This window comes from Solanum verrucosum, unplaced genomic scaffold (genome assembly GCF_900185275.1).
Source record: "Solanum verrucosum unplaced genomic scaffold, falcon-dt-bn FXZP01000205.1, whole genome shotgun sequence".
NCBI lineage: Eukaryota > Viridiplantae > Streptophyta > Magnoliopsida > Solanales > Solanaceae > Solanum > Solanum verrucosum.
Genome location: NW_026019950.1, coordinates 1,742,717 through 1,767,327, shown reverse-complemented (window position 1 = coordinate 1,767,327; position 24,611 = coordinate 1,742,717). Strand labels below are relative to the sequence as shown.

General features: G+C 33.4%; 4 protein-coding genes across 4 annotated transcripts in view; 1 reads left to right on the top strand and 3 right to left on the bottom strand.

Annotated features, from left to right (window-relative positions):
• The window catches only part of LOC125813703 (cysteine proteinase inhibitor 6-like), a 180,455-nt gene that overhangs the window by 66,950 nt on the left and 88,894 nt on the right, over positions 1-24,611 (bottom strand). The gene's annotated exons all lie outside the window — the stretch shown is intronic.
• Positions 3,301-6,248, bottom strand: LOC125814004 (zinc finger CCCH domain-containing protein 56-like). Its single transcript, XM_049493482.1, is given in 3 exon segments — positions 3,301-3,443; positions 3,446-3,583; positions 5,480-6,248. Coding segments are annotated over 3 exon segments (1,050 nt in total).
• On the bottom strand, positions 7,792-12,287 carry LOC125813687 (uncharacterized). Its single transcript, XM_049493140.1, has 5 exons — positions 11,627-12,287; positions 10,627-10,889; positions 9,987-10,104; positions 8,851-9,059; positions 7,792-8,492 (listed from the first exon to the last, which is right to left on the bottom strand). The coding sequence occupies exons 1-5, from the start codon at positions 12,068-12,070 to the stop codon at positions 8,039-8,041; spliced, it is 1,488 nt and encodes a 495-aa protein (XP_049349097.1). The 5' UTR covers positions 12,071-12,287; the 3' UTR covers positions 7,792-8,038.
• On the top strand, positions 15,043-19,639 carry LOC125813709 (uncharacterized). Its single transcript, XM_049493163.1, has 2 exons — positions 15,043-15,265; positions 19,341-19,639. The coding sequence occupies exons 1-2, from the start codon at positions 15,096-15,098 to the stop codon at positions 19,462-19,464; spliced, it is 294 nt and encodes a 97-aa protein (XP_049349120.1). The 5' UTR covers positions 15,043-15,095; the 3' UTR covers positions 19,465-19,639.

Sequence of the window (24,611 nt, the reverse complement as noted above, 5' to 3'; positions counted from 1 at the left end):
TTGAACTGTGAACTTCACGTGTTTGACATGTGGAAATTAAATTAATTTATTATTTTTTTCAATTTTTTTATAATTCCTTTCCACTTTCTCCTGTACTTTTTCAAAGATATTTATCTCTATGATGACGACCAGTCAAGAAATACTAAAATAAGAACACATAAGTGACTTAAAACTACCATAAATTAATTCAAAAACCATTGATACTCAACAATCATTCGTAGCTACAACCCCAGAATAAGGGCGTTTAGCCACTCATAATATTCAAAAATTCAAAATAGTATTGTTCATGTGATTCGCAATTAAAGAGAGAGTTAGAGAATTGAAACCTAATACAATGAGTTAATCCTTGCTCTTGCACACCAAAAAGAAGTTGAACCCCCAAAAAATAACCCTAGAGTCCCTATTTATAGAGTTTAGGAAAATAATTTTCAATTCTAGCCCAAGGAGGAATCCTAATTAAATCAAATTTCGCCCAGCACGTTGGTCAGGGGCTGGCACTTCGCGCCAAGCTTTTTCTGGGCTTCGCTTTGTCATCCTTGCTTCCTTTGCTCTCCTTACTCAATCACTTCTTTTAGGAACCCTGCAAAATAGTTAATCATGTACATTAGTTTGCAATCATCGCAATCATAAGTTAAAACATGTCAATTAGACTAGTGAATGTTCTTAAACTCACGTTAAAGATGGGTAATTCACAATAATTGGGCATATTCAAGATTAGTATTCTCGCAAATAATTATGTAACACTGCACAAGCTATGACAATTTTCATTTGTGTGTTAATATCATAATGGTTCATGCCTTGTTTCACTTGTGTGCAATTACACATTTTTAGTGCATTAATTTCGTGCTAAATTCAAACATATTTGAAGTAGTGATTATCAAACATACATCACCTATTTTTTTCTTTTTCATATTAAATTGTTTTAAACATTTTCATATATATGTAGCAGAAACAAAAGTTTTTTTTTATTATGAAAAACCATCCCTCCGTTCTTATTTATATTCACCAAATCAATTCCTACTTTATCATTTATATTTACTAAATTTAAAGTAATAATAAATTTTATGTTGGTGAGAATAATATATTTTAAAAAGTAATGATGTGGTTATAAATTTTATTTACATATGAAATAAATGGTTAGTAGATATAAATGTGGGATTGTTTTAACAAAATATAAACTTGTGGGTCATTTTTGTATTTAAAAAATCTCACATCATGATTCTTTTAAGAAATTATGGGATTTCATTTCATGATATGAAATCATCAGATGGAATAAGCATGAAATCACATGTTCAAATGTTGATTCCATCTCACAATTTCATATCGTAATATTGTATAGCCAAACACTTACTTACACAAAGAATGGTGTCCCATTTCGTTAGGAAGAAAGATATATATTTTTATAAATAAATGGATATTTTTAATATGTAAATTTAAAATATTATTTTAAAAATATTTATATATAATTTAATTAAATATTGTTAGAGTTAGGAATAAGAGATAGGGGTGTGGCCGTCTAGGGTGGTGAGAATGGGAGTTAAGGGGGTAGGGGTAAAATTACCTAAAATTTTAAGGGAAAAAGGACAAATATACCCCAAACTATCGTAAATGGTATGCAGATACCCTCTATCATACTTTTGGGACATTGGTGCTCCCGCCGTCCAAAAAACTAGAGCACATATACCCTTTATACTAACGGATATATACGTGTCATAATCTTTTCCACTGACCCGACATTTATTAAATTTTGGATCGAATGATAAGATTGTGCCACGTGTCCCTATTTAGTCTTCTGTTAGAGTGAATGACATATATGCTCTAGTTTTTGGACGGCAGGGGCACCAATGTCCCAAAAATATGACGAAGGGTATCTGCATACCATTTACAATAGTTCGAAGGTATATTTGTCCCTTTTTCCAAATTTTAAATATGTGCGTTGGAATTTTTTTGCTAAAAATAATAATTTTATTTTTTTGAATTTCAAATCCATTATAAATAAGTTCAAATTAAAATATAAGTTTCATGTATCATAAAGAACAACATTCAAATAAATTTAACAGATTCATTTAACATTCATATATGTCTACGCTTAATCATACATGATTGAAACACTTGTTAAAAATGAGCAAAATTTCAATCCTATATAGCTAAATATGAAGAAGAAAAAGAAATTGTTAAAATTATTTAATACTGAATATTCATAAAAAAAAACAATTTTTATTTAAATGAAGCAACCAAAATGAAATTTTTACATAACAAAAAGTAGAAGCCCCACATAATTACGTCAAGAAACCCAACTTGCCATGACAACTTGTTGAAGTAGCAATCACACACATCAGCTTCAAATGCACCGTTTGATTAAGACAAGAAGCGAAACATGATAACTAATTTAAGATATAGAGTAATTATTTTATTACAATTTATAGTAATATTTTTTTCTAATTTGTAAAAATATAATTTATTTTTATATTTAAAAATAATTTAATTTAATTTTTAAATTTTATTATTAATGAGATGATTTATATTTGTACCAATATTTATGTTTTAGATCAAAATTTTCAAAAGTATTTCTCATTTTTAAAATCGTTTATTCAGTCAAACACCCCATACATGATGGGCTCGTTTGGTTTGGGAACAAGTTATTTCATGATTGTTATTCCGTAATTTATTCCAAACAAATATAGAATGAACTATCCCAAAATTTATTTTGAATTAATATCCCTCTTCCCTCCTACCAAACGAACGATATAAACTCATGTTCATTTCTTAGTTAATATATTTACCATGCACTTGTGCTTGTTGTAATAGATAGTTCCATTGAATTACGCAAAATGGATGTAAAATGATCCAAATACTAAGGATAGTTTGGTGCACTAAAGCTCCTGCTATGCACAAAATCCGAGGAACGACTAAATCACACTACTGCAATCTGAAAAGGGGGAAAATATACAGTTATTTGGGGCATTGGACAAGATTTGCCTCATTTCTTCTACACTAGCATTATACAGATTCTTTCACTAGGCAATGCATATCACATAATTAAATTCAAGAGGCTGGACTACAACAAAGATTTTCGCGTTTTCGCTCCTTTTCTTCCAAACAAGGATGGTAGAATACATAGAGCAACACATGCTAACAAGCAGGTGTTTTATTTGTAGCTCGAAAACAACATTAGGTGTGGCTCCATTGCAGTTCAAAGCAATATAAAATAACACAAATTCCTTTTGATGCCTATATATACCTGCCTCGATAACAAGATTATCTTTATAAACGGATAATAGTCAGCAAACACGACTTCTTTCACTCGATGTCATCAATCCAGTCACCATATATCTTACTAATCTTTTCTGGACCTTTCCATTTCTGAATGACCCTTTGGCCAGTCCTCTGGACAATGCCAGAGGGCCTTTGCACTTGAACGCCCGGCCCCAAATGGTAAACAGAGTATGAGGTGCTGAAATGGTCGAGGGTACCGTACTTTCTGCTATTTTAAAAGGACCCCCTCCCTGCTTTAAGTCTGGAGGAGTCGATAGAGAATCTGTGCCTTCCATATCCACAAGTCCTCCCCCATATTTGTGCAATTCTGCCAGATAGATAGCTGATATTACACCAGATCAAATATACAACTACAATTAGGAAAAAACAAATCGATAGGGTGGAATATCGAGGACATGTTTAGAAATGAATATCAAGTTAAAAATCCAAATAATTTTGAGAAACAATATCTCAAAATTGGCAAAGCATCAAGTCATATACAAATATTATGCTCTGGTGATGTAAGGTTATATTGATGCAGAATTTCCAACTATAAACAATTAGTTTATACAGGTCTCCCTACACTAAAATCAAAGACAGTTCCAAGTATACAAAGTCAAGTCAACATTCGACTGCCTCCCCGTGCTTCATAACTCATATGATTCCTTCAGCACTGCTAGTCCAATGACAGATTATTTTATAATGACATACTCTCCCTGTTACACAAAACACAACTATACTATCTTCAGTATGAAAACTTTGACACCATATATATACATCTGATTACAGTACCTCTTTTGTTTAAATTGGAATCTAATTTAGTAAATGCAAAGCTACATTCTGTCTAGTTTAGTTCGGCAATCCAAAATACCTTCCAAGACTTAAACTGTGAGTTGGAGTAACAACATTGAGAACCAAGCTAATTCCAGCAAAGATACTGCTAGTAAATTTTTCACAACCGTTAATACAATAAATTAAATGAGCAAGTTTAGTTATAAACTGAAGTAATCAAGCATAAGCAAAGCTATAGCCAGTTGATATGGCAACAGGAGCTTGAAAGATGACTGAGAGCAAAATAACTAAATCACAATAGCTACTTATCGCAAATAACAAAATGGCAATAGGGCTGGACACAAAAAAGATTGCTCAGGCGGCATGCTATGCATCCACATCAAGTACGAGTCAGTTTTGCTGTGTGCCTTTCATATCTCCTTTCAGCCCCCCTGCCTTTCTTTGTTCTCTCCATAGGACCATAACAGAACATTCATATTTCCCATTTAGTTAATATCACATAGTTGGAGGTGGATCTTTCCCCAGGTTGCAGAGGGATTTTTAAGACAAATTAAGAATTATCTAAAACTGAAGATTCTCTAATCTCACATTTGTTTGCTAGACTGACATATGAATTCTCGAAACAAACCAAATAAATTTCTCAGCAAAAGCTGAACCTAATGTAAATATACCAGCATGACTTAAGTGTTAATCCATAATTTCAAATATATGGTATCGCCTGCCAAGATATTCATATATCACTTCTTGTGTGCTAATTGTTATGTCCTTCATTAAATAAGCATGGAAACACTTTACGAAGTACAGTGGGTTTCTTTAGACAAGTTCTCTCCATGCGAGTATAGATCTTAGTCCACCTTTTTTTTTTTTGATGATTATGGTGTCCGGGCCAGCTTTCACGCACCTCGACTAATTCCACGAGATACCTACCACCTCCCACCAGCAATAGGTACCAGGTAACTTTGTCCACCAAGGCTAGGACAAATTTTGTACACCTTTTGTTTATTTATGAATAAAGATAGACCTTTATCCTCTTTTAACACCTACAATCATCATAGTGTAGTGTTACACCTGATCGATGCATTTGGAGGTTTACGTAGAACATGACTAAACCATGCCAACCTATTTTCTCTCGTATCTTTATTTTCCAATCAATCAAGAACAATCATCCCTTGGTTTATAATCTATATGTACTACATGTACCTTTTGTCAGATGTGATTATTTCTGATCTTGTACAAAGCACGTCCATCTTAACATTTGTATGTCTATGACACTCATATAGTGTGATGCACATTATTACCCAAAACAAAATTTAACCAAGTATATATATGCAGAGAAAAATAGATATAAAATGCACTAACTAGTAACACTCGCAATAAACAGTAAAATCACATCTCCTATACCAAAAACAATAAGCAAAAACCACATTCATACCTGCCGCTCCATGTGCAAAATGACACTTGCTGCCGAAAGGGCAATAACCAGTGGTTTCCCACTTATTACAAATTCTTGTTTTCCAGTTTGAAGGCTTCAGGTTTGCTCCAGCAGCATTATTACCGAATACACCTAAAGCGGGAGTCACACTTATTGCAACACTCTCTCTAGCTCGATATTGTTCATCGTGAAGGAAAGTGCAAGTATCTCCATAAGGACATCCTTCTTCAGTATAAAACTTCTTGCAATGCCTTCCTTTGTAGGACCTTTGGGACTCCGTACGTAGCTCAGGAGAACTAGCAGTTGGTATCTGATGTTCTTCTCTTGGTTCCAGCATCACTTCTCCACCACGCTCACTTTCATGTGCAGCCACTATATCTTGCCAATTAGCAGGCGGCTTGCGCAACTCCTCCATTCCATGAGCAAAGTTACAATTAGTAATATAAGGGCAAACCCCAGCGCGGAACTTGCAACACAATTTAGTTTTGAAGAACATCTTTCCAATTGCTTTAGCGCCATTATTAACTGAATCTACCCCTTGCACGTTCCGTGATCTCTTGTGGGGAGGGTCACTCTCGGATCGGTTTAGGGAATGTCTACCATCCTGATTCGAATTCGAAGGGGTCTCGGAGGAGATCCCGGCATTCCAGGCTCTATAATCATCCTCAGTAGCCCAAACTTCCTGATCAGGAAAACCAGAGCCCCAATTGTCAAAGCCACTAACATCATCAGTCCCTCCAGCAAAACTGAATTCTCCCATAAAATCCATGAAGAACCAAAGCTCCTAGACAAATATTCTCAAAACCACCAAAACAAATATACTATATAGTGATTCAGCATACAAAAACAAGCAACCCCAGATCAGGAACAAGAAGATTAAACTCTTCCAACTACAACTCTCCCAATAAATTACCCCAAAACAAGAATAAACACTTAAAGCTAGGAACTTTTTAGCTTGAAAACAAGGTAGGATAACATTAAAAATTCAATCTTTAAACTTAATTAAACTCTAAACCAATGTTCAAATGAAAGAACACCTTCAGTAGAATTCCACTTTTCAACCTAATTCCAATTACTCTAGTCGGGTTCGCAAAGCGACGCCCGGAAACCACGGTAAAAAAAAAAAAAAAAAACCTAATTCCAATTACTCAAAAGGAAAAAGGGCAAAATCCAAAAATCAAACAACAGAAAATCAAGAAACCAAATCAAGAAAGCAAAGACTAGTAAAATCCAAAAAAATACCCATTAAGGGAAAGAAATAGTTGAAGCAACTTGAGATCAGGAAAAATCTCAAACTAAATAGAGATCGAACTCGCCAGATAATTGGTAAATCCTTAATCTCCTCGAAGAACAATGTTGTTATTGTCACTCTGAAAATATAGTTTTCTCCACCGTTTCACTTCAGTTGTTGTGTTTTCCGGTCCGAATAAGAATTTTTGAACAATTAATTAATTATTGTAAAAGCTCTTCGTCGTATTTATTTTTCTTATTTACATAAGTTTCCCCTATGGTTGAAAGAATTACAATGTTCTCCCTCACTCATTTTTTTCTATTTCTTTATTTATGCACAAGCATTTTGAAATTCAACTAATCAAAATTCGCGTCCAAAGTCTCACTTAAAAGTTAAAAGCATAATATATAAATGTGTCATTTAACTTGACTCTATTTCACATTTATGTCCTTTAACTTTGAGTGTGTTCAAATAGACATTTAAACTTGTATAAAGTTGAACAAATACACATATGCGTAACATAATACACGTAAGACACCACGTAGGAGTTAAGACACAAATTTCCATATATAATGCCACGTAGGACGTCTGTGTTTATTTTCTCAACTTTATACAAGTTTAAATGTCTACTTTATATAAGTTTATTTGTCTCCATTTTTAAAACTCGAATTCGAAATTTCTGATTAACGATGAAAATATCATTACTAATCACTCTTTTTCTATTTCTTTATTTATGCACATTAATTCGAAACTCAATTAATCCAAACTCACATAAAAAATCTCACTTAAAAGTTAAAACACTACCTATAAGAGACAACTCCATGTCCAAAACTTGAATTCGAAATTTTTTATTAACGATACAAGTATCATTACACCATCACTCTTTCTTCTATTTATTTGTGCACATTGATTAATTGTCAAAAAAAGAAAACATTTTGTGTTTTTTTCTACTTATAATCCTATTTTATGCTTGAGAGTGAATGACTTATATGATCACCAAATTATTATAGAAAACAATCCACTAAAATAGGATCTAAATCGAGATTTCCTCAATATACATCAAAACCTTTTGAAATCTATGTAAAAAGAAGCAAATTCAATGTCCTTAAATCTTTTGCTGAATCCATTACGTGAATAATTACAATGAATGTCAATGTACACAACTCAACATCTATGAATGTGAAAAAGGAACTAATGCTATAATCACTAAACTGATGTGCAGGCCAGCTTATGTGCACCTCGACTAATTCCACGGGGCATCTACTACTTCCCGCCAGCACATGTACCGGGTAACTTAGAACACCAAGACTTTGCCAACCTTCTGAGTATTACAAGCTGGAGATCTGATCGGAACCTATGTCTGACCAAAAAGTTGAGTTCCTGCAGTGGACTGAAAATGACTCTGCCAACCCAATAGCGTCTTGTACCCTAAGCCTAGTACCTTGTTGTCCTACAACTACGGATGCAACTTTGGACGCTATGGAACCCATGTTTTTCAAATCGGACACACCCCTCAATATTCCATACAAAATACCTGATGCGTAAGCATCCCCTGCGCCACAGGTATCCACGGGCGTGCATGGTGACGGAGGAATATAGATAGCTTCCCCTTTCACACCAATGTAAGAACCTTTTGGCCCATCTGTGACGGAAACTAAAGGGACGAAATGGCTCAGGTACCTTGTAGCAGAAAGGGGACTTTCATTTGATGAAAAATGACAGAAAGCTTTTGCTTCTTCGCTGTTCGCAAATACTATATCCGCATAATTTGCCATGATTTCCCTGGACGAAAAATGTGGAAAATAGTAAGGCTAAATAACGCTGTAATAGTAAAAGAAACAAATTCATGTTCACTCTGCACATGTCTAAGCAACAAAATTTGGTTTTCTGACTCAAGCGTTTATGACAATTTCAATGTACTGCTAGCCACTAGTAGACTTTAGCTTGATCAAAACAGTTCTGTTCAAATCGAGGATCCGGATGCCAAAGACCAAGTTAAACTAGTCAATTAAGCTTTTCTCTTTCTTTCTACTTTGGCTTTATTAGAGTTGGTTTTTTCCCCATTTGTTAGAGGGGCTGGGGGGTGGGGGGGGATTTTCAGCTTTATTATGCAGAAGCAAGATGGAAAATAAGGTTTTACCAGTAATCATCATAATGTCTCTCAATGCAGGACACATCTGATGCTGTGATGGCAACTAATGCTCCATTCTTGCGGGCTTCCTCGCAGACTTTCGAAATTGTTCGGACTGTATCAGGAAGTTCAAACAAGTATCCTTCCACAACTAATATATTTGTTTTAGTAATTGCCTCCGCCAAGCATGGGTCATAGTTTATCCTTGATGATGTACCCTGATGTCACAACAGGAGCAGAGAAAAACAGTTAAAATGACATGCTGCAGAAGGGACACCCAAGGTTTTTTGTCCTTGTGGAAAGCAGTAGGTTGCATTTCTTACTGTTACAATAAATTTCTCAGGTACGATTAAAAAGAGATGTTCTATACTATGTTGCTCAGACTCTCCAAAATTGTTGCCACGCCCGAGTCAGATTCCAAAATGCACTAATTCTGGAGTATACGACACGCACTCGTCAACATTTTTAAAGAGTCCGAGATAAGGCCTATGAACTCTATCTTGTTCATATTAGGCTCATAACACCGTATCATGGCAAAAGAAAAGGCAGCTAAAACAGACGGTCTTCGCTGACTTGCAGTAAGAGAACAATGCATATTGCATACAAGTCTTTGCTGAGCCACAATAACCCACTATTTATCCCACCAAGGAGAAAACCACAAGAAGAGGGAACTTTCTATCCAGTTTATCTTTTCTTCTGAATATCACACCTTTTTCTGGCTCCTCTAGTTTGCTTCTTTTCATAAAATGTGTACATTAGATCAGAGCCAGGCAAAAGACTTGTTAAACCATTGCTTAAAGTGGTCTACTTACATAACATAGTATCAGCCAAAGTAGTAATGTTTAAGGTTCTTCTGAGGTAAAGTCATTACAGGTCCAAAAGAAAAGGTTCAATGGGTGAATTGATCAAGAACTATTTCCCTTAAACCATGGATCATCATCTCAAGGAACCAATTGAACATACTGCAAGTAGATATCCATAGATGGTGATAGGGTGACAGGTTTGGAACTCTGGCTCGTATGCTATAAGGTCTACAATTATGTCTGGGATAGGGTTACTCTAATCCACTCACACTCAGCACCAAGCTAGCTATCATTTCCATCCATAAAAGAATAAGCGCGAGTTACTACAGAACATTTACTGACCTGGTATGCTAGCATTGTTCGCTGAGCATCCGAAGTTGTGAGGACTATCACAGTTCCTGTCGTCCCATCCTTCACTGGTGCTGATAAAAAATTCACATTTGCTCGTCGAAGTTTGGATCTACATACAAAGTGATGCAGCTCCTGTCAGTGGTCAGTCTAATTGACGCACTAGGATTAAAACCAATCATTGGACAGTATACAACAAACTCTCTCAAGCTCCCCATTTATTTGTTGGAAGGTTTTAATATTTTTCATATATAAATCATGAGAGTGGACATTCATTCAAAAATCTAGGATGCATAATACCAAAAGACTCTGTTCTCCCATCAGCTGGTGAAATCTCAGAGAGCCATGTACAACTTCTAGTGAGAGTTTTTGCAGTGATCCTACCCCCCACCCGAAGACTGCAGTACCTTCACAATGACACATGGAAAAAAAGAGTGGGAGTGGGGAGATATTTGACTAGTGGGAATCAGCCTAGTGGCAAGGGTCCTCTGCTTCCAATCATACAATTGAGTGTTCCATACACCAATGGAGTAGAAGTAGGAAAAGTTCGAAGGGAAGACTTCACAATATCAATCCCCCCCACCCACCCCCAAAAAAGAAAGAATGGGATAAGACTAAAAGAGTTGAACTTTACCTGTAAAATCCACCCAACGGATCACTTCCAATACTACCAGCCAAAGCTACATTCAGAGCAGGACCAGCTATTGACTGACCACCAAGCCTGGCCAAGGCAACCAGACTATTAGAAAGTGATCCACCCGCAGCAGCCTTGTAACTGCATCCATCCATTGCACTCAGAACTTTACCCCTTTCCTCATGATGGACGACCTTTCTGGTACCCTTCTCTAATCCAAGCCTTTCCAGAAACTCATTGTCAACCATTCCAGAAAAATCAACCTGCATAATCGCCAAAGAACATCACCACATGAAAGAAGCTAGTACTATAACAAAGAAATATCTGACTATTGTCTAAACAATGTGAAACTTCGGTAAGAACGATGACAAACCAAATAAAGCAAAACAGGAAAGTTAATGCCAGATAGGACAGTGTGATGCATCCTTCCATAATGTAATTCATGTAAGAGAAGATTTGGAAAAACATAAGATAAGAAGACAAAAGGATTATACATAAATCTCACTTATTCGGTATTAGAAATACATCTAAATATAGCTTTAAGGTATTTCAACAACTAAGTGAAAGCAAAACATTATCTATAAGGGAGTAAAAAGCACAGCAATCCTTCAACGTCCTAAAAAGACCCATTTGAACTTATATACAAACTTGTTTTCCGGATTCTCCCCTACAATGTAAGAACACCTTAATATGGGATTAATCAATATCCCCATCATTCACTGTTTGTCATAAAGGGATTACAGAACTGCTCCATTTCATGTATAAGTATAAAACAACACATTCCCTCCGTTATTCGTCTTACTTTGCTTTTCAGTCCATTTAAAAAAGAATGGTTCTTTACTTTTTTTTGGCAATTCTGGTACATTCCACAAGATGTGCTAACTAAAAACTAGACAATCAAATTAAAAACGGAGGGAGTACATTCTAACAGTTGAGCATCCTCTAAAACATTCCTACTAACAATAAGTACAAAATGAAAAGGGGGTGCAAGGGAATTTACCATAGCTTGGCCAAGACCCAAAACATCCCATCTTTGAGGAAGATCAGAATTCGAATAACCCACATCTTCCTCATCAACAATCAACACTTGGTCTTCATCGTCAGTCTCAGCCCCTTGTTCATCATTTTCACCTGACCCAACCTCCGAGCTTTCCCCATCAGAATTTCTACCAGAAGAGGAAAATTCAGATTCAAAGGAAGACGGAAAAGCCCTCGGAACCACATAATCGGCAGCCGACATAGAACAACCCGAAGAAACGAAAGAACACGAACTGGAACCGAAATTTCTATAGATTGACGCAACATGACTAAAATTAGACTGATTCCTCAAAAGGGTTAGTAGAGAAGACGGCGGAGATGAAGTTTCGGAAGAGAAAAAGGAAGGAAAAGTTCTGGAAACTATAGAAGATGAAGAAGAAGATAAGGAGATAAGAGAAAAAGACATTTTTTTTTGTTCAAGAAGGAGTACTATTTAGGGATGAAATCAATAATAGAAAAAACGGTATTTATGGGTTTTTAATGTGCTGATTACAATGAAAAACGAAGCTCCGTTCGAATCTGGTGTCCGCCGTCTTCTTCGCAGGGAGCAGAGAGCTTACTTTGCCTGCGTGCTGAGGGCCTCAGGCTCCGGTCACCGTGAACGTGGGACGAAGTGTATCGCTACTTCATCATCAACTACCTAGACGACGATATTATATTAGTATTTGTTTTGGATAAAGTTTTTATTACTATTTACTATTATTATTATAGCCTACGTTATATCTTTCCTTTCACCTTTTTTCTTCTATTTTTGAAATTCTTCTCTAATTTTATTTGTCCAATTTTATTATTTTTTAAAATTTTATTATATCAAGAATATAAGGAAAAATGAGGAAGAAAACCGCACAAAATCAATAAATAAAACACTACTTTTAAAAAAATTACACAATCATGCATTATTTCTTGATTTTCTTAGCAGATCGCATAATTCTTTTTCATTCTCATTCTCACTCTCACTCTTTCATCTCTCTTAAATTTCCCTTTTTCTTGGTCGCCTCTCACCTCTCTTTTTACATCTTCTTGTCCTTCTTCAATGATAGTTACGTTGATCGATTAAGATTGATCATATTACCAATCAATTGCAAGTCAAAATTGAAGGATAGAGTTGAAAATCATATTCGAATACTTGATGTTGTAAGTCAAAAAGGATGATATTGTTATTCCATTTTATGTAACGAATGTAATCGATATTGTTGTAGTAAATCTTGGTGGTTTCTAGTATATCTTCTTCTTCTTTAAAATATATATTTACATACAAATACACTTGATACATTAGTGTACATTTATGAACGTATCCGTGCATATTTGATATCATATGCATGTTTTATGCATTTGGTTCATCAAATCGATATTAGATACACTAAATGAAATAAACATTGGTTTCAAATACGTTGGTAATTGTGAGACTGATATTGGATGCACAGTTACATTCGTAGAAATTGATGCAAGCTTATGCATATATGTCAAAAGACATATTTTCAAAATTGATATTGGATGGATATGCACACTTGTAGAAATTAATACAAATATACCTCGAACTATCGTAAATGGTATGCAAATATCCTCCATCATATTTTTGGAACATTGGTGCCCTTGCCGTCCAAAAACTAGAGCATATATGCCCTTCACTCTAATGGAAGACTAAATAGGGACACGTGGCGCAATCTTATCCGCCGATAAATGTCGGATCAGTGGATAAGATTATGACACGTGTATGTCCATTAGTATAAAGGGTATATATGCTCTAGTTTTTGGACAGCAAGGGCACCAATGTCCCAAAAGTATGAAGGAGAGTATTTGCATACCATTTACGATAGTTCGGGGGTATATTTGTCCTTTTTCCCTATAGCCAAATATATGCTTTAACATTCTTTTGAATACACTTGTATAAATTGATACTGGATACACGAATACATGATATTGTATAACACAAATACTTAAAAATAAAATACATCGAAGGAGGGGAACAAGAGAGAGGGGCAAGCAAGACATGCAAATGCATCCCTGGTGCATGTGAATCACACTTCAGTTATGATGTATCCAAATCGAAACTCAAATAAAATATGTAGTTTTTGAAATTATCGTTTCGCTGATTAATTAACATATATACTAGAGTATTTTATAGAAGGAAAAATTATGCGAAATGACAAACATCTAGAGTATATTATGTAATATAACTATAGTTTTGATTATTTTTAATCCATGGCTATGTTTCGTGAAATTTTGCTATTCGGTTTTTTAATTGTATAAATTCAAAATTTGTATATGCTAACCCTAGGTATTTGTATACAATTTATGAAAAATTCATAATAAATTACCTTGTTTGTATATTGGCAAGTGAAATATACAACGGTGTTCTAAAAAATTCCTAAATGTATAAATACATAATTTGTATATGCTTACCCTATTTATATATTCACAAGCGAAATATACAAACGGACAAGCAGAGGATACAAATTGTAGCCTCCATTTGTATATACTTACCCTGCTTGTATATTTGCAAACGAAATTTACAAACGGTCAAGAGAAATATACAAACCGCAACTTCCATAGCAAACAAAACTATAACTATGGAACATAATTATTAAACTATAGCTATAAATTCTTATTATATCTATTATCTTTGTTATTTCTGAATTTTGTTGTTTATAAAATTTGTTCAAATACAATTGGATAGATCCTCTAGCAGGCCCATAGAAATCCATGTCTATTTTGATTTTTAAACTTTGTTTTGTTTGAACTACAACACAAATGTTTTAAAACTTTTTTATATTTAATTAAATTATTTTTTCTTATAATTAACAACTTAATATTTAATCAAATAAAGAGTTCAAATTGTGTATCGGTTGGTTTGATTCGGTTTTGAAGTATATCGGTTTGACTTATTGGTTATCGGTTTCTAGAGATGCAAAATCGTTCTAGAAAACATTAAGATATTGACTTATCGGGTAGTGGTTTATCGGTTATTGATAGTTATCGATTCAGTTATTGATTTAACTGTTAAGATTTGATACAAAAATAAATTAATAAAAAATCACTTAGAAACAAGGTGATAAATTGAATGAATCATGTACATGAGTTCACAAGTTGCATCTTGCTAAAAAATAAACACTTTTACATTGTAGAATAACCAAGATTATGACATAGTCAGAAATAAAAGGAAGAACAAAACTTTAAGTTAAGGACTTTTATATACAAAATGGTATAAATATAATTATTTAATTTACTAATCGGTTAACCCATTAAGAAAAAACCTTAAACCATTAAGAATCGATAACTCAATAACAAAAAAAAAGAAGCTAAACCAATAACCCATTATTGATAGATCAATAACTTTTTTTTTTTGTTGGAATTATCGATTTCGATTCGTTTTGAACCGGCATAAATTGGGTTAGATCAGAATTGTGCGCGATAAATGGTGAAGTTGGGACATGGCGGAAAAAGCAGGAAAGACAGCGGGAGTGGAAGCAGAAGGGAATCGGAGCAGAGAGAAAGTATGCAAGAGATGCAAACAGATATATGATTCAGCTTCTAACAACTCTAATTCATGTCGATTTCATCCTTCTTTCTTTGTGTGTCGCCGTCACGACGATCAGAAAAGGTATCACTTGTCTGTTTTAGCTCTCTATTTTTTGTTTTTCTGCCTAATCGTTTCTTTCACGGATCAAAATCTAATCAGTTTCATATATTAGTTGAGTGTTGTTTATTAGGACAGTCGGCAGATATATCAAATTGATTAATTTAGTTGGGGTCTGGTGAATTGTTTTGATATATTCAGATCCATTTCGTTCAAATGAGGAATAATTTTTCTTCTTAACGAAAATTAGGGGTGTCAACGGGCTATTACTGCAACTGCTTGTGTGCTTTGTGATTTCACAATTGTATCACAAAGGCATGGGGTTATTTATGAGGGTGAAGTGCTAATTGGACATGCCTTTAGTTGGACTATGCCAGTAATTTTTGTTTATATTATTTTTAAGAATATTATCAATTAGGGATATGCTTAGCTTGTTTAAATTGTTTTAGATATGATAGGTGTAATTTATGCTTGTTTTTTAGCTATGTTGCTTGGATTCTTCAAAAGTAGTGCATTTTGGAGAATCAGACAGGGCCGCAGCAACAATTTTGGAGAGTCCGAGCAACATGGGTATTAGAGATCCAGAGAGAACTCTAGCATTGTCCGGCTACTCTTTGATAGGAACACAAAAATAATGCAGTCTCTAGTGCACCCAACAGAAAGAAAAACATGTTTTCCCCATTTTCATTGACCCCCGTCTTGAAAAGATATTACTGTCGTAGGTTCGTTTGTAGTGCCCCTTTATTATGTGGTGAGATACTAGAGTAGAGATTTTGTATGAGCTAACTTTTGTGCCAAATAACATGAGCCAGGTAAATTTACCTCCTTAGTTAGGTTGCTCTAGGATTTATTGCCAAAGACATTGAATCTTGATGCTGCCAATACATCGCCATGGAACGTTTTAAATTTTAATAGAAGAAGTGAAGATCTCTTAGGGGGTGTGGAAAAATAGTACTTATTGATTATAGATAATTAGGTTTTTTCATATACTTTGTGTTTTGCAATGTCAAATGAATTAAGAGTCGACATCAAGTGATGCACGGATGTAGTTTGTGTAAATCTGATTGTGATACATACCAAACATCTGCTATCCAATGACCTTACCTTTAATATTTCTTAGACTTCACCGTGTCATATAAAGATCAACAACAACGACATACCCAATGTAATCATATAAAGATCATTGCACTAATATACTTGAATTCAATTGATGCCCCTCCCAATATTGGGGGAGTCCTGCCGGAAAATCTTTGTTAGAACTTAAAAGACATGATCAATACCAATCTTTATGTACTTAAGTTTTATCTACCTGCTCACAATGAATAGGAATGAATTTCACTCAGAACTTCCCAAGAGAATACTTTAAGTTACATCAAGTACAACTATTCCTTTTAACTGGAAGTTCATGTTGCCTGCCACCTGGTACCACTATCGGCCATCTAGATCAAGAAGTTCTTTTTTCCCTCTTCTGGAAGGAGTCAGAACATCTACTTAGCTAATCTCATTTATGATAATCATGGTATATATATCTATCATGTGACAACCATAACTTTTTCTGCACATCGTACATAGTATACAGAAACAAGCTTTTCAATTATATTGAGTGAAAGAATGAAGGAGAAGTGATGTGAAATAGTAAGTGCAATGAGATTCAGTGAGTTTTTTTCGTTAAGAGTCTGCTACTTAAGTGGAGAAGGATAGAGGACACCAGGCAGTCCCATTTTCCACTGAGTTCCTAACCATGCGTCCTCAAGGATTTCTCGGTATAAAAGAAGTTCCATTATGAAACAGTAATTTTGTGGCCAAAGAGTAATGATATCTTTTGGATGAAGAGGCCCGACATTTCCATCTTCCAAGGGGCTGCTATCCTTTACCAATCAACTCATCCTAATTCCTAGGTCCCCCGTTTTAATCTTCTTAGTGGCTTCTATCCCCCTGTTTTATCTTCTTAGTGGTTGCTAACCCCTACCAATCAACTCATGTTAAATCAATCTCTTCATCTCATTAAGTATTGACTACGACAAATTCCCTGCAAACACTCATACATTGCTAGGGAAGGACTCATCTGGACACTATAGGATGGCAGTTTCATACTAGTTTACCGCTTCTCATATATCCGCTGGTTTATATGTTTGCAGTTTACAAAGTCTAGAACAAGAGTGTACGTTTTAAAATTAACCTGGGAAGGTTATTGCAACATAGATTTCAAGATGATCACGTTTATAGAGACGAGGAAGTAGGGACGACTCTAATAACCTAAATATCTGATTTGTGTGCTCAGTTTTTAAATGAAATTGTATACAGTTTATTTCCAAAATATACTGGGTTATTAGTTCCCCGTTGATGTGCATAAGACTTGCAACTATTGTCAGCAAGTTGAAGGTACTGCAGATTTTCCTTTTATGTTCAGGGAGTAAGATCCTTTTGTTTGTTTTATAAACTTGAGCACCCATGATATCACTTGTAGAGTTGGAAACTGCTGAAGTCCATAGACACGACTCTTGTGACATGAGTTTCCGTGCTAACTACGTGACGCTGCATCCCGCTAGGTACAAGAAGAACAAGCCACACAGCAACTTATCTTAAGCCCACATAGATTCACTCTGTATCATAATTAGTCTGGGTGTTACATCAGTGAATAACAAAGACAAGAAAAATGCTAGTCTGATATTTTTGAATTAATGTCTTTTCACATCCTTGCTTGTTAATCTTTTGGGACTTTGCACCTTACTTCTTACTCCCTTTTGAGAAATTCCACCCGACTGACAAGAAAAAATAAATGTGCATACATGAATTTGTGTGTGAAAAGGTGCGTTTCTTCTAGAGGTGCAGCTCTAAGTTGTTGTTCTCTTTCAGCAGAGAACTTAGACCAGTTTGAGTGAGACTGAGAGAGCCTACTGGTATTTTCTTCTTATAAGAAATGAGAACATCTGTAAACCTTTGGATCTACTGGATTGATGCACCGCTATATAACTTGACAGAGGCTTATAGGCTCGCCATTACTCTTACAGTGTCAACATTGCTCATATGAATTTGTGTAGCCCGTCCAACCCTCCAAACTTGGGCAGATGGAATTAGAAATATTTTGGGCCAATTTAGAGGCAACTCAAATTAACTCATTTAACAGTTTGGTAGTTCAAAATGACCCTCCGGAGACTTCGTCAAACAATAGAAAAAGGTTTCTCCAATCTCATCCACTCTTTCTCTCTATATAATTAACAAAAAAGTTGTTTTAATTTGTGGTAATTAAACTATTTATTATAAACCAAAGCAGAGGTCAAACAAATGACAATGGTTTAAGTTGGGTGTAATGGTTATGAGTTATGACCCATTATTTAGCCCAAAATTGACCCGAATCATCTTCACCCAAACAACCTAATTTAACTGGTTTGTCATTACCATTCATTGATTTTATCCATTTTAACCCTTCCAAAATTTGACTCGACCAGTCCATATGCTCTCCTAACTCCTATTAAAAGAAAGAAGGTTTTACTTGATAAGGTGGGATTCCTTTGTCTAGGGAGGCTCAAAAGGAAATCTTGGCTGGGTCTGGCTTAAAACAGCAAGGGAATTAAGAGCAAATCCTAGACCCCTTTTAAGTTGTTCAAAGCAAGGTCCACCATCCAGATCAATCAATCAACTACACTTCAATCCCAAACTAGTTCGGCATAGCTTCAAATGTTCAAATCTCATTAAAATTTTAAAATGGAAAAGAAGATAGGAAATGGGAAAAGGAAAAAAAATTGGTGCAGGAACGTGTGCAGAATTGCAGTTGGCTTGCTTGTTCTGTCTACTCTAGTGCAGTATACTCTAGTAACAGTTTTACTTGGTTGTATTGATTGGAAAAATGACAAGAATCTCATAGTTTTGAGGAAAACGAGAATATGAGGATGGCATTACTTTCATGCTAGAAAGATAACATTAGCTATTAACCTGTAAATTCTACCACTTCACTTTCTTGTATTAGTATATCCATGGCAGGTTTCCCTCCATATCTATTCACTATGTGGGAGTGGTATTTCTATATTTATATCATGCAAGATAGTTTCTGAAGGGTGGTTGGCAAGTTGATAGTCTCTGCCTTCTTTTCTCTTTGTAGGTATTACGAACTAGGACCAGACGATCCTCCTTATGCTGCCAAGTTTTATGATTGCTGCGGAGCAGAAGATCCTCAAGCAAGTGGCTGTACCACCAATTTCCATGTTTCATATGATGATGAGTAGGCTGATTCTCATGGTTTGTTATGTAACCTCTCTGTAAATTAGAAACTGTCTGTACCTGAAAGAATTTTGCCCTTTGATCTGAAATAGACAGTCTCCACATGGTTTACGTAATTATATACAGAAAAATAATGTTCGACGTTTCTGGGGAATAGGTAATGCTCAGCCTTACTGATAATCGGAACGATATAGTAATAGTTCTAACTTTAACCTTTAAATTACATATTGTTATCTTCTTGGCTTAACAAAGATGCCAAATGAAATCACCACTTGTGAGTTGTTATATGATAAAGTTGGTTTAAGACAAAAGAAATGTAATATAGTATGAGATAAAATGCAACCAGAATAGGTTGTTGACAACTATAATGAAGAAACATTAACTTGATAGATCTAGTTTTTTGCAACTTTTTTATATTGTTAACTGAATCTGATTTGAAAGCAGGTGCTATGCCAGCTCATAGAGATTCTACTGAACAAAATAGTTATAGTAATAGCAACTACTACTTTATATTGCCCCAACTTGCTTAGCTGGATAAGCAAGAAACAACTAGTATCACACAACATTCGATACCCACATTGGAGTTTAGTCTAGACTAATCTAGATTCGCATCAGGTAGAGCTTTGTTCGGAGAGTAACGCTTCCTACCTAGGATTTTTTCAGGATTTGAACCCGAGACTTTTGATTAAGGGAGGAAGTCTCATTTACTGCACCACTTTCTTTGGTGGTAACATTCTTAGCTTTACTAGATAAGTCATGAATTTTGCTTTAAACTTTTAAAGTTAAAAAAGGACATTCATATCTACTTATCATCTTCTTTCATTAAAAATTGAAGTTGACAATTCACTTGTAGGAACAAAAATAAAAATTGATCAAAATATTTATTTATAAAATAAAAGATTTTTAATGTTGACAGCAGAGATAACATGCATCCCACCAATTGAGAGAGAGAGAGAGAGAGAGAGTGAAAGGCTATTTGTGGCGTGGTACACCTTGTCTTTGTTTGTCCCCACGTTTTAGCTTTACTACTTTTTCTTCTATAGTTTTGTAATTTTATGGTCACTATACTCATTGTTGACTCTCTAATCTCTTTTTAAGATTTTTATATTTGACTATGGTATTGTCTCGATTAGCTCAACCACACCTTAACTATTTCTTTATGTATTATTGATATAGATATCAGGTAATTGTGTCCGTCAAATATAGGCGAATTAAGTTTTTGTAGAAAGATTTACTGTCGAAGATTAGGATTGATGGTTAGGTAATCTGACATTATTTGTTGTCTTTTCAGTATTGTTATTATTATCTTCTCAATATCTTTTTTTTTTATTTTAGTGTTATATGTTGTTTCCTTTGTTTCAATTATCGTATTATTTGTTGTTGCTATTATTCTCTTCTTCATTATTTTCAACATGATTTCTTCACTACTATATTTGTCTTACATACTTATTTTTTAAAATATATCTTACTTGAGCCAATGGTTTATCGAAGAGAGTCTCTACCTTCCAAAGTAGGAATGAGATTGCGTGTGCACCTACATTACAAGACGTATATGGTGGTTGTTGTTGTTGTTGTTGGGATTTCAAAAGCTCATTGAGTTCATATATATATATTAAGTAAATTTTAAAATACAAATACAAGATACTAGGTTTGACGAACCCATATATATAATAAAAACATATTACATAAATTGGAGTAGAAGATTAGTAAATCGATCCAAAGGTATTCCACAACCAACCTCCTTGTAGGTTATTTTAATTTCGCGTAACTTATAATTTTTAGACAAGAAAAAAATAATGAAAAATGTATGAACTTTTGTTTGGTGGAGTTTTTATATTCATGCATGGAGGAGGAAGTCAAGATGCAGAAATTACAAACCTTTTAACACTTAAAAAGTGTGAATTGACTCTTCACTCTTGAAATGATTATCTAAAATATGAAAAAGTAAAATTAAAATATGAGAGCATGTTAGTATAATAGTGGATATATAATAATGTACCTATTCTTTGTTTGCCCAAAATTTTAAAAGTCGAAAGAAATCATCATTTGTAGGACTAGGGGTGCATGCTACATGTGGGCATTCAATAATTCTCACATAAAATTCAATAATCTTAATTCAAACTTTATATTTATAAATAAAAATTTCACTTAGCATATGGGAGTATAACTTATCTATTTCAAATTCGGGTTAGTATTATTTATAGTTTAAAATTTCATCTTCTAAACTTAGAATTTTGAATACATCTCTAGTAACAGGATATCACAACATAACAAAAACAATAACAACAATAAATTCAATGTAATTCCAACAATGAGATATAAAAAGGGTGTGCCGTATTTAAACTTTATCTCTATCTTTGTAAAATAGAAAAATTATTTTTGATAAATCTTCAACTCAGACATCATACAACATTGTAGTGTAAAATTATTAGTATTTCATTTGCACTTCAACGGAGGGAGTTTACATGCTATATTCTATTTTTTTTAGGGAAAAGGGTTTGAAAAATACTCTAACTTTGGCCAAAATTGTTGTTACGATACCAAATTTTATGGAGGACCTTTTACCCCCTGAACTATTTAATAGTGTATTTTAAAGGTATATATGTGCCCACGTGGACAAATTACTATTTATAATTATGCATTATTTTTTATGTCCACACGGGAACATATATACCTTTAAAATACACTATTAAATAGTGCAAGGGTAAAAAGTTCTTTCCAAAATTTGGTATCATAAAAACAATTTCGATCAAAGTTCGAATATATTTCAGACCCTTTTCTTTCATCTTTTTATAAAAGGAATATTTTTATTTATTGGGTTACACATCAATAAGGCTGGAAACCAAAATAATGCGTCTCTCGTTTTAAAAGTTTAGCATATTTCTCGTACACACCATGTGTTTGGGAATATTAAAAAAGTTTTTTAAAATTTTTATTTTATTTTTTTAAGTAGGCTATTAAGCATCTGCATTTAAAAACAATATTATTAGTATTATTATTATTAAATAGATTATCATTCTTAAACATAAAATGATAAAAAAAAACAAAAAAAAACATCTCTTGAGAACATTAAAAGTTATTTTTTAAAATTTTGTAGGTATTAATTAACTCCTTCATTTTATTGACTGTTTTTTTTTTCTTTTTATATAGGTAAATAGAGATATGATTGTTTTTTTTAAAAAGAAAAAATACTCCTTCAAAAACAAGAAAACATATATATATATATATATATATATATAGTGAATTGTTATAGTTACACGTATATTTAAAAAAAAATGTAAGACAACTTTTGGTTTTATTGGGACAACAAATTACTCAAACTATTGTTATTTGACTAAGAATCTTTTCTTCTTCTTTTTTTTATAAAAAATTGTTCATTTATCACACCATATTATAATTTACAATAATAATGTATAATTCTATAAATGGAGTCTAGAGATGTGACCTGTCTACATCTTACTCCTATTTTAAAAATAAAAAAAATTATTTACAATAGACTCTAATCAAGAAAAAAATATTTCAAAGCAGTTAAAAAAAATGAGGGAGTGAAAAGCCACGATTCTGATAAGATAATTTCCATAAATTGGACAAACATACCATGGAGAAACAGTATTACATAATTATTCACAAAATGGAAAAAAATTCATTTGTATAATTGCATCAGTAGATGAAGAGACAAAGGCATATTAGTGTGATATATAAAAGGCTCAGATATATTCTTCGTTAATTTAAAGTATGGATAATTTTGAATCAAAATATTAATAATATGAATATTCTTAGATCAATTTTTAATGATAGATATATATCATCAGTAATACAGTTTCTTTATATATTTTGGAATTTGTGTGGGTTAGTGGAAATAACATTATTAAATTCCATAACATGAAAATCAACTTTATACTTGCATAGGCAACAAAATTCCACCTTCTATAATTTCTTTGCAATTGAAAATTGGGATGAAATTTAATTTTTTTTTGAATTATGGCGAAATTATTATTATATATTTAAATTATGCAAGGGATATATATTATTTTCTGAATTTAATTTTATTGTATTATTTACACTCTAAATTATGCGAGAGTCATATCTTTTTTCTGGACTTAATTTATCTATATTATTTAAATCCCTACAATTTTTTGATCCAAATTTCATTGTTGTCTAAATGCAATTATTGATCCAATTTTTACTGTTGTTGTAATGCAATTTTTGATGGCGGTTTTTTTTTATTTAGTTTTGAAAGTTATATTGGTAAGTTTTTTCTCAATTGTGATCCAAATCATCCAATGACATGAACAAGAAAAATAACTTGTTAGTTTATACACTAAATATAAAGACACACATGCAAAATACTAACTTCACAACTGTGTCATCTTCATAAATGAAGAAAACGTACATGTGCAAAATATCAAGAATAAATTTATAGATATCAAAATGAGTGATGCACATTAGTAGATACAAAAATTAATGCAACTTGTACTTATTTGTACAATAACATCATATATAATAGGTTAAAATACAAAACAATGCAATCTTGACAACTAAAGTTTATAGGGTAATAGGACCTCACATACTGAAAAGGGAAAATAATACAGAAAAAATAAATAAATTTTAGGATGCAATAGGACACTTCATATAGTTTAAACGTGTAACTAATAGTTTTACTATAGTTTATGAGGATCTCTTATACCTTATCCCTTGTAAATTATGTATATTAATCCATAACCTGGGACGGAAGCCGATAAATTATGAATTTATAGTAAGTTCAGAACTCATAAATTTAAAAATTCTGACTCCACCTTTCGCAACTTATGAAGGTCAAAATAGGAAATACTATCTCCGTCCACTTTTAATTGTCATAATTTCCTTTTTTAGAGTCAAACGATAATAACTTTGATTAATATTTTACGATGTATTTTTTCATTATATTGATATGCGGAAAAAATGGAATTTATAGTACTTTTTGTATAATTTTTGAATATCTAAATTTTTTGTTTAAAATATCAAATTAATGTTATCTAATTTAACTTCAAAAATTAATCATATTGACTTTTAAAAAATGCAATATGATAATTAAAAGTGGACAAAGTAAGTAATTGAAGTTGATGGATTTTGGTTCCTTCTTCCAAGATGGAATTTGATAATTTGTCGAGAT

Bases quoted from the DNA above. Each gene is read 5' to 3' on its own strand.
- LOC125813687 (XM_049493140.1), bottom strand. From the start codon at position 12,070: ATGTCTTTTTCTCTTATCTCCTTATCTTCTTCTTCATCTTCTATAGTT. The intron at 10,890-11,626 runs GTAAATTCCCTT...GCGATTATGCAG, and splicing joins TGGGTCTTGGCCAAGCTATG to GTTGATTTTTCTGGAATGGT. The intron at 9,060-9,986 runs GTCAGTAAATGT...TTGTGACATCAG, and splicing joins GAACAATGCTAGCATACCAG to GGTACATCATCAAGGATAAA.
- LOC125813709 (XM_049493163.1), top strand. From the start codon at position 15,096: ATGGCGGAAAAAGCAGGAAAGACAGCGGGAGTGGAAGCAGAAGGGAAT. The intron at 15,266-19,340 runs GTATCACTTGTC...TTCTCTTTGTAG, and splicing joins CGTCACGACGATCAGAAAAG to GTATTACGAACTAGGACCAG.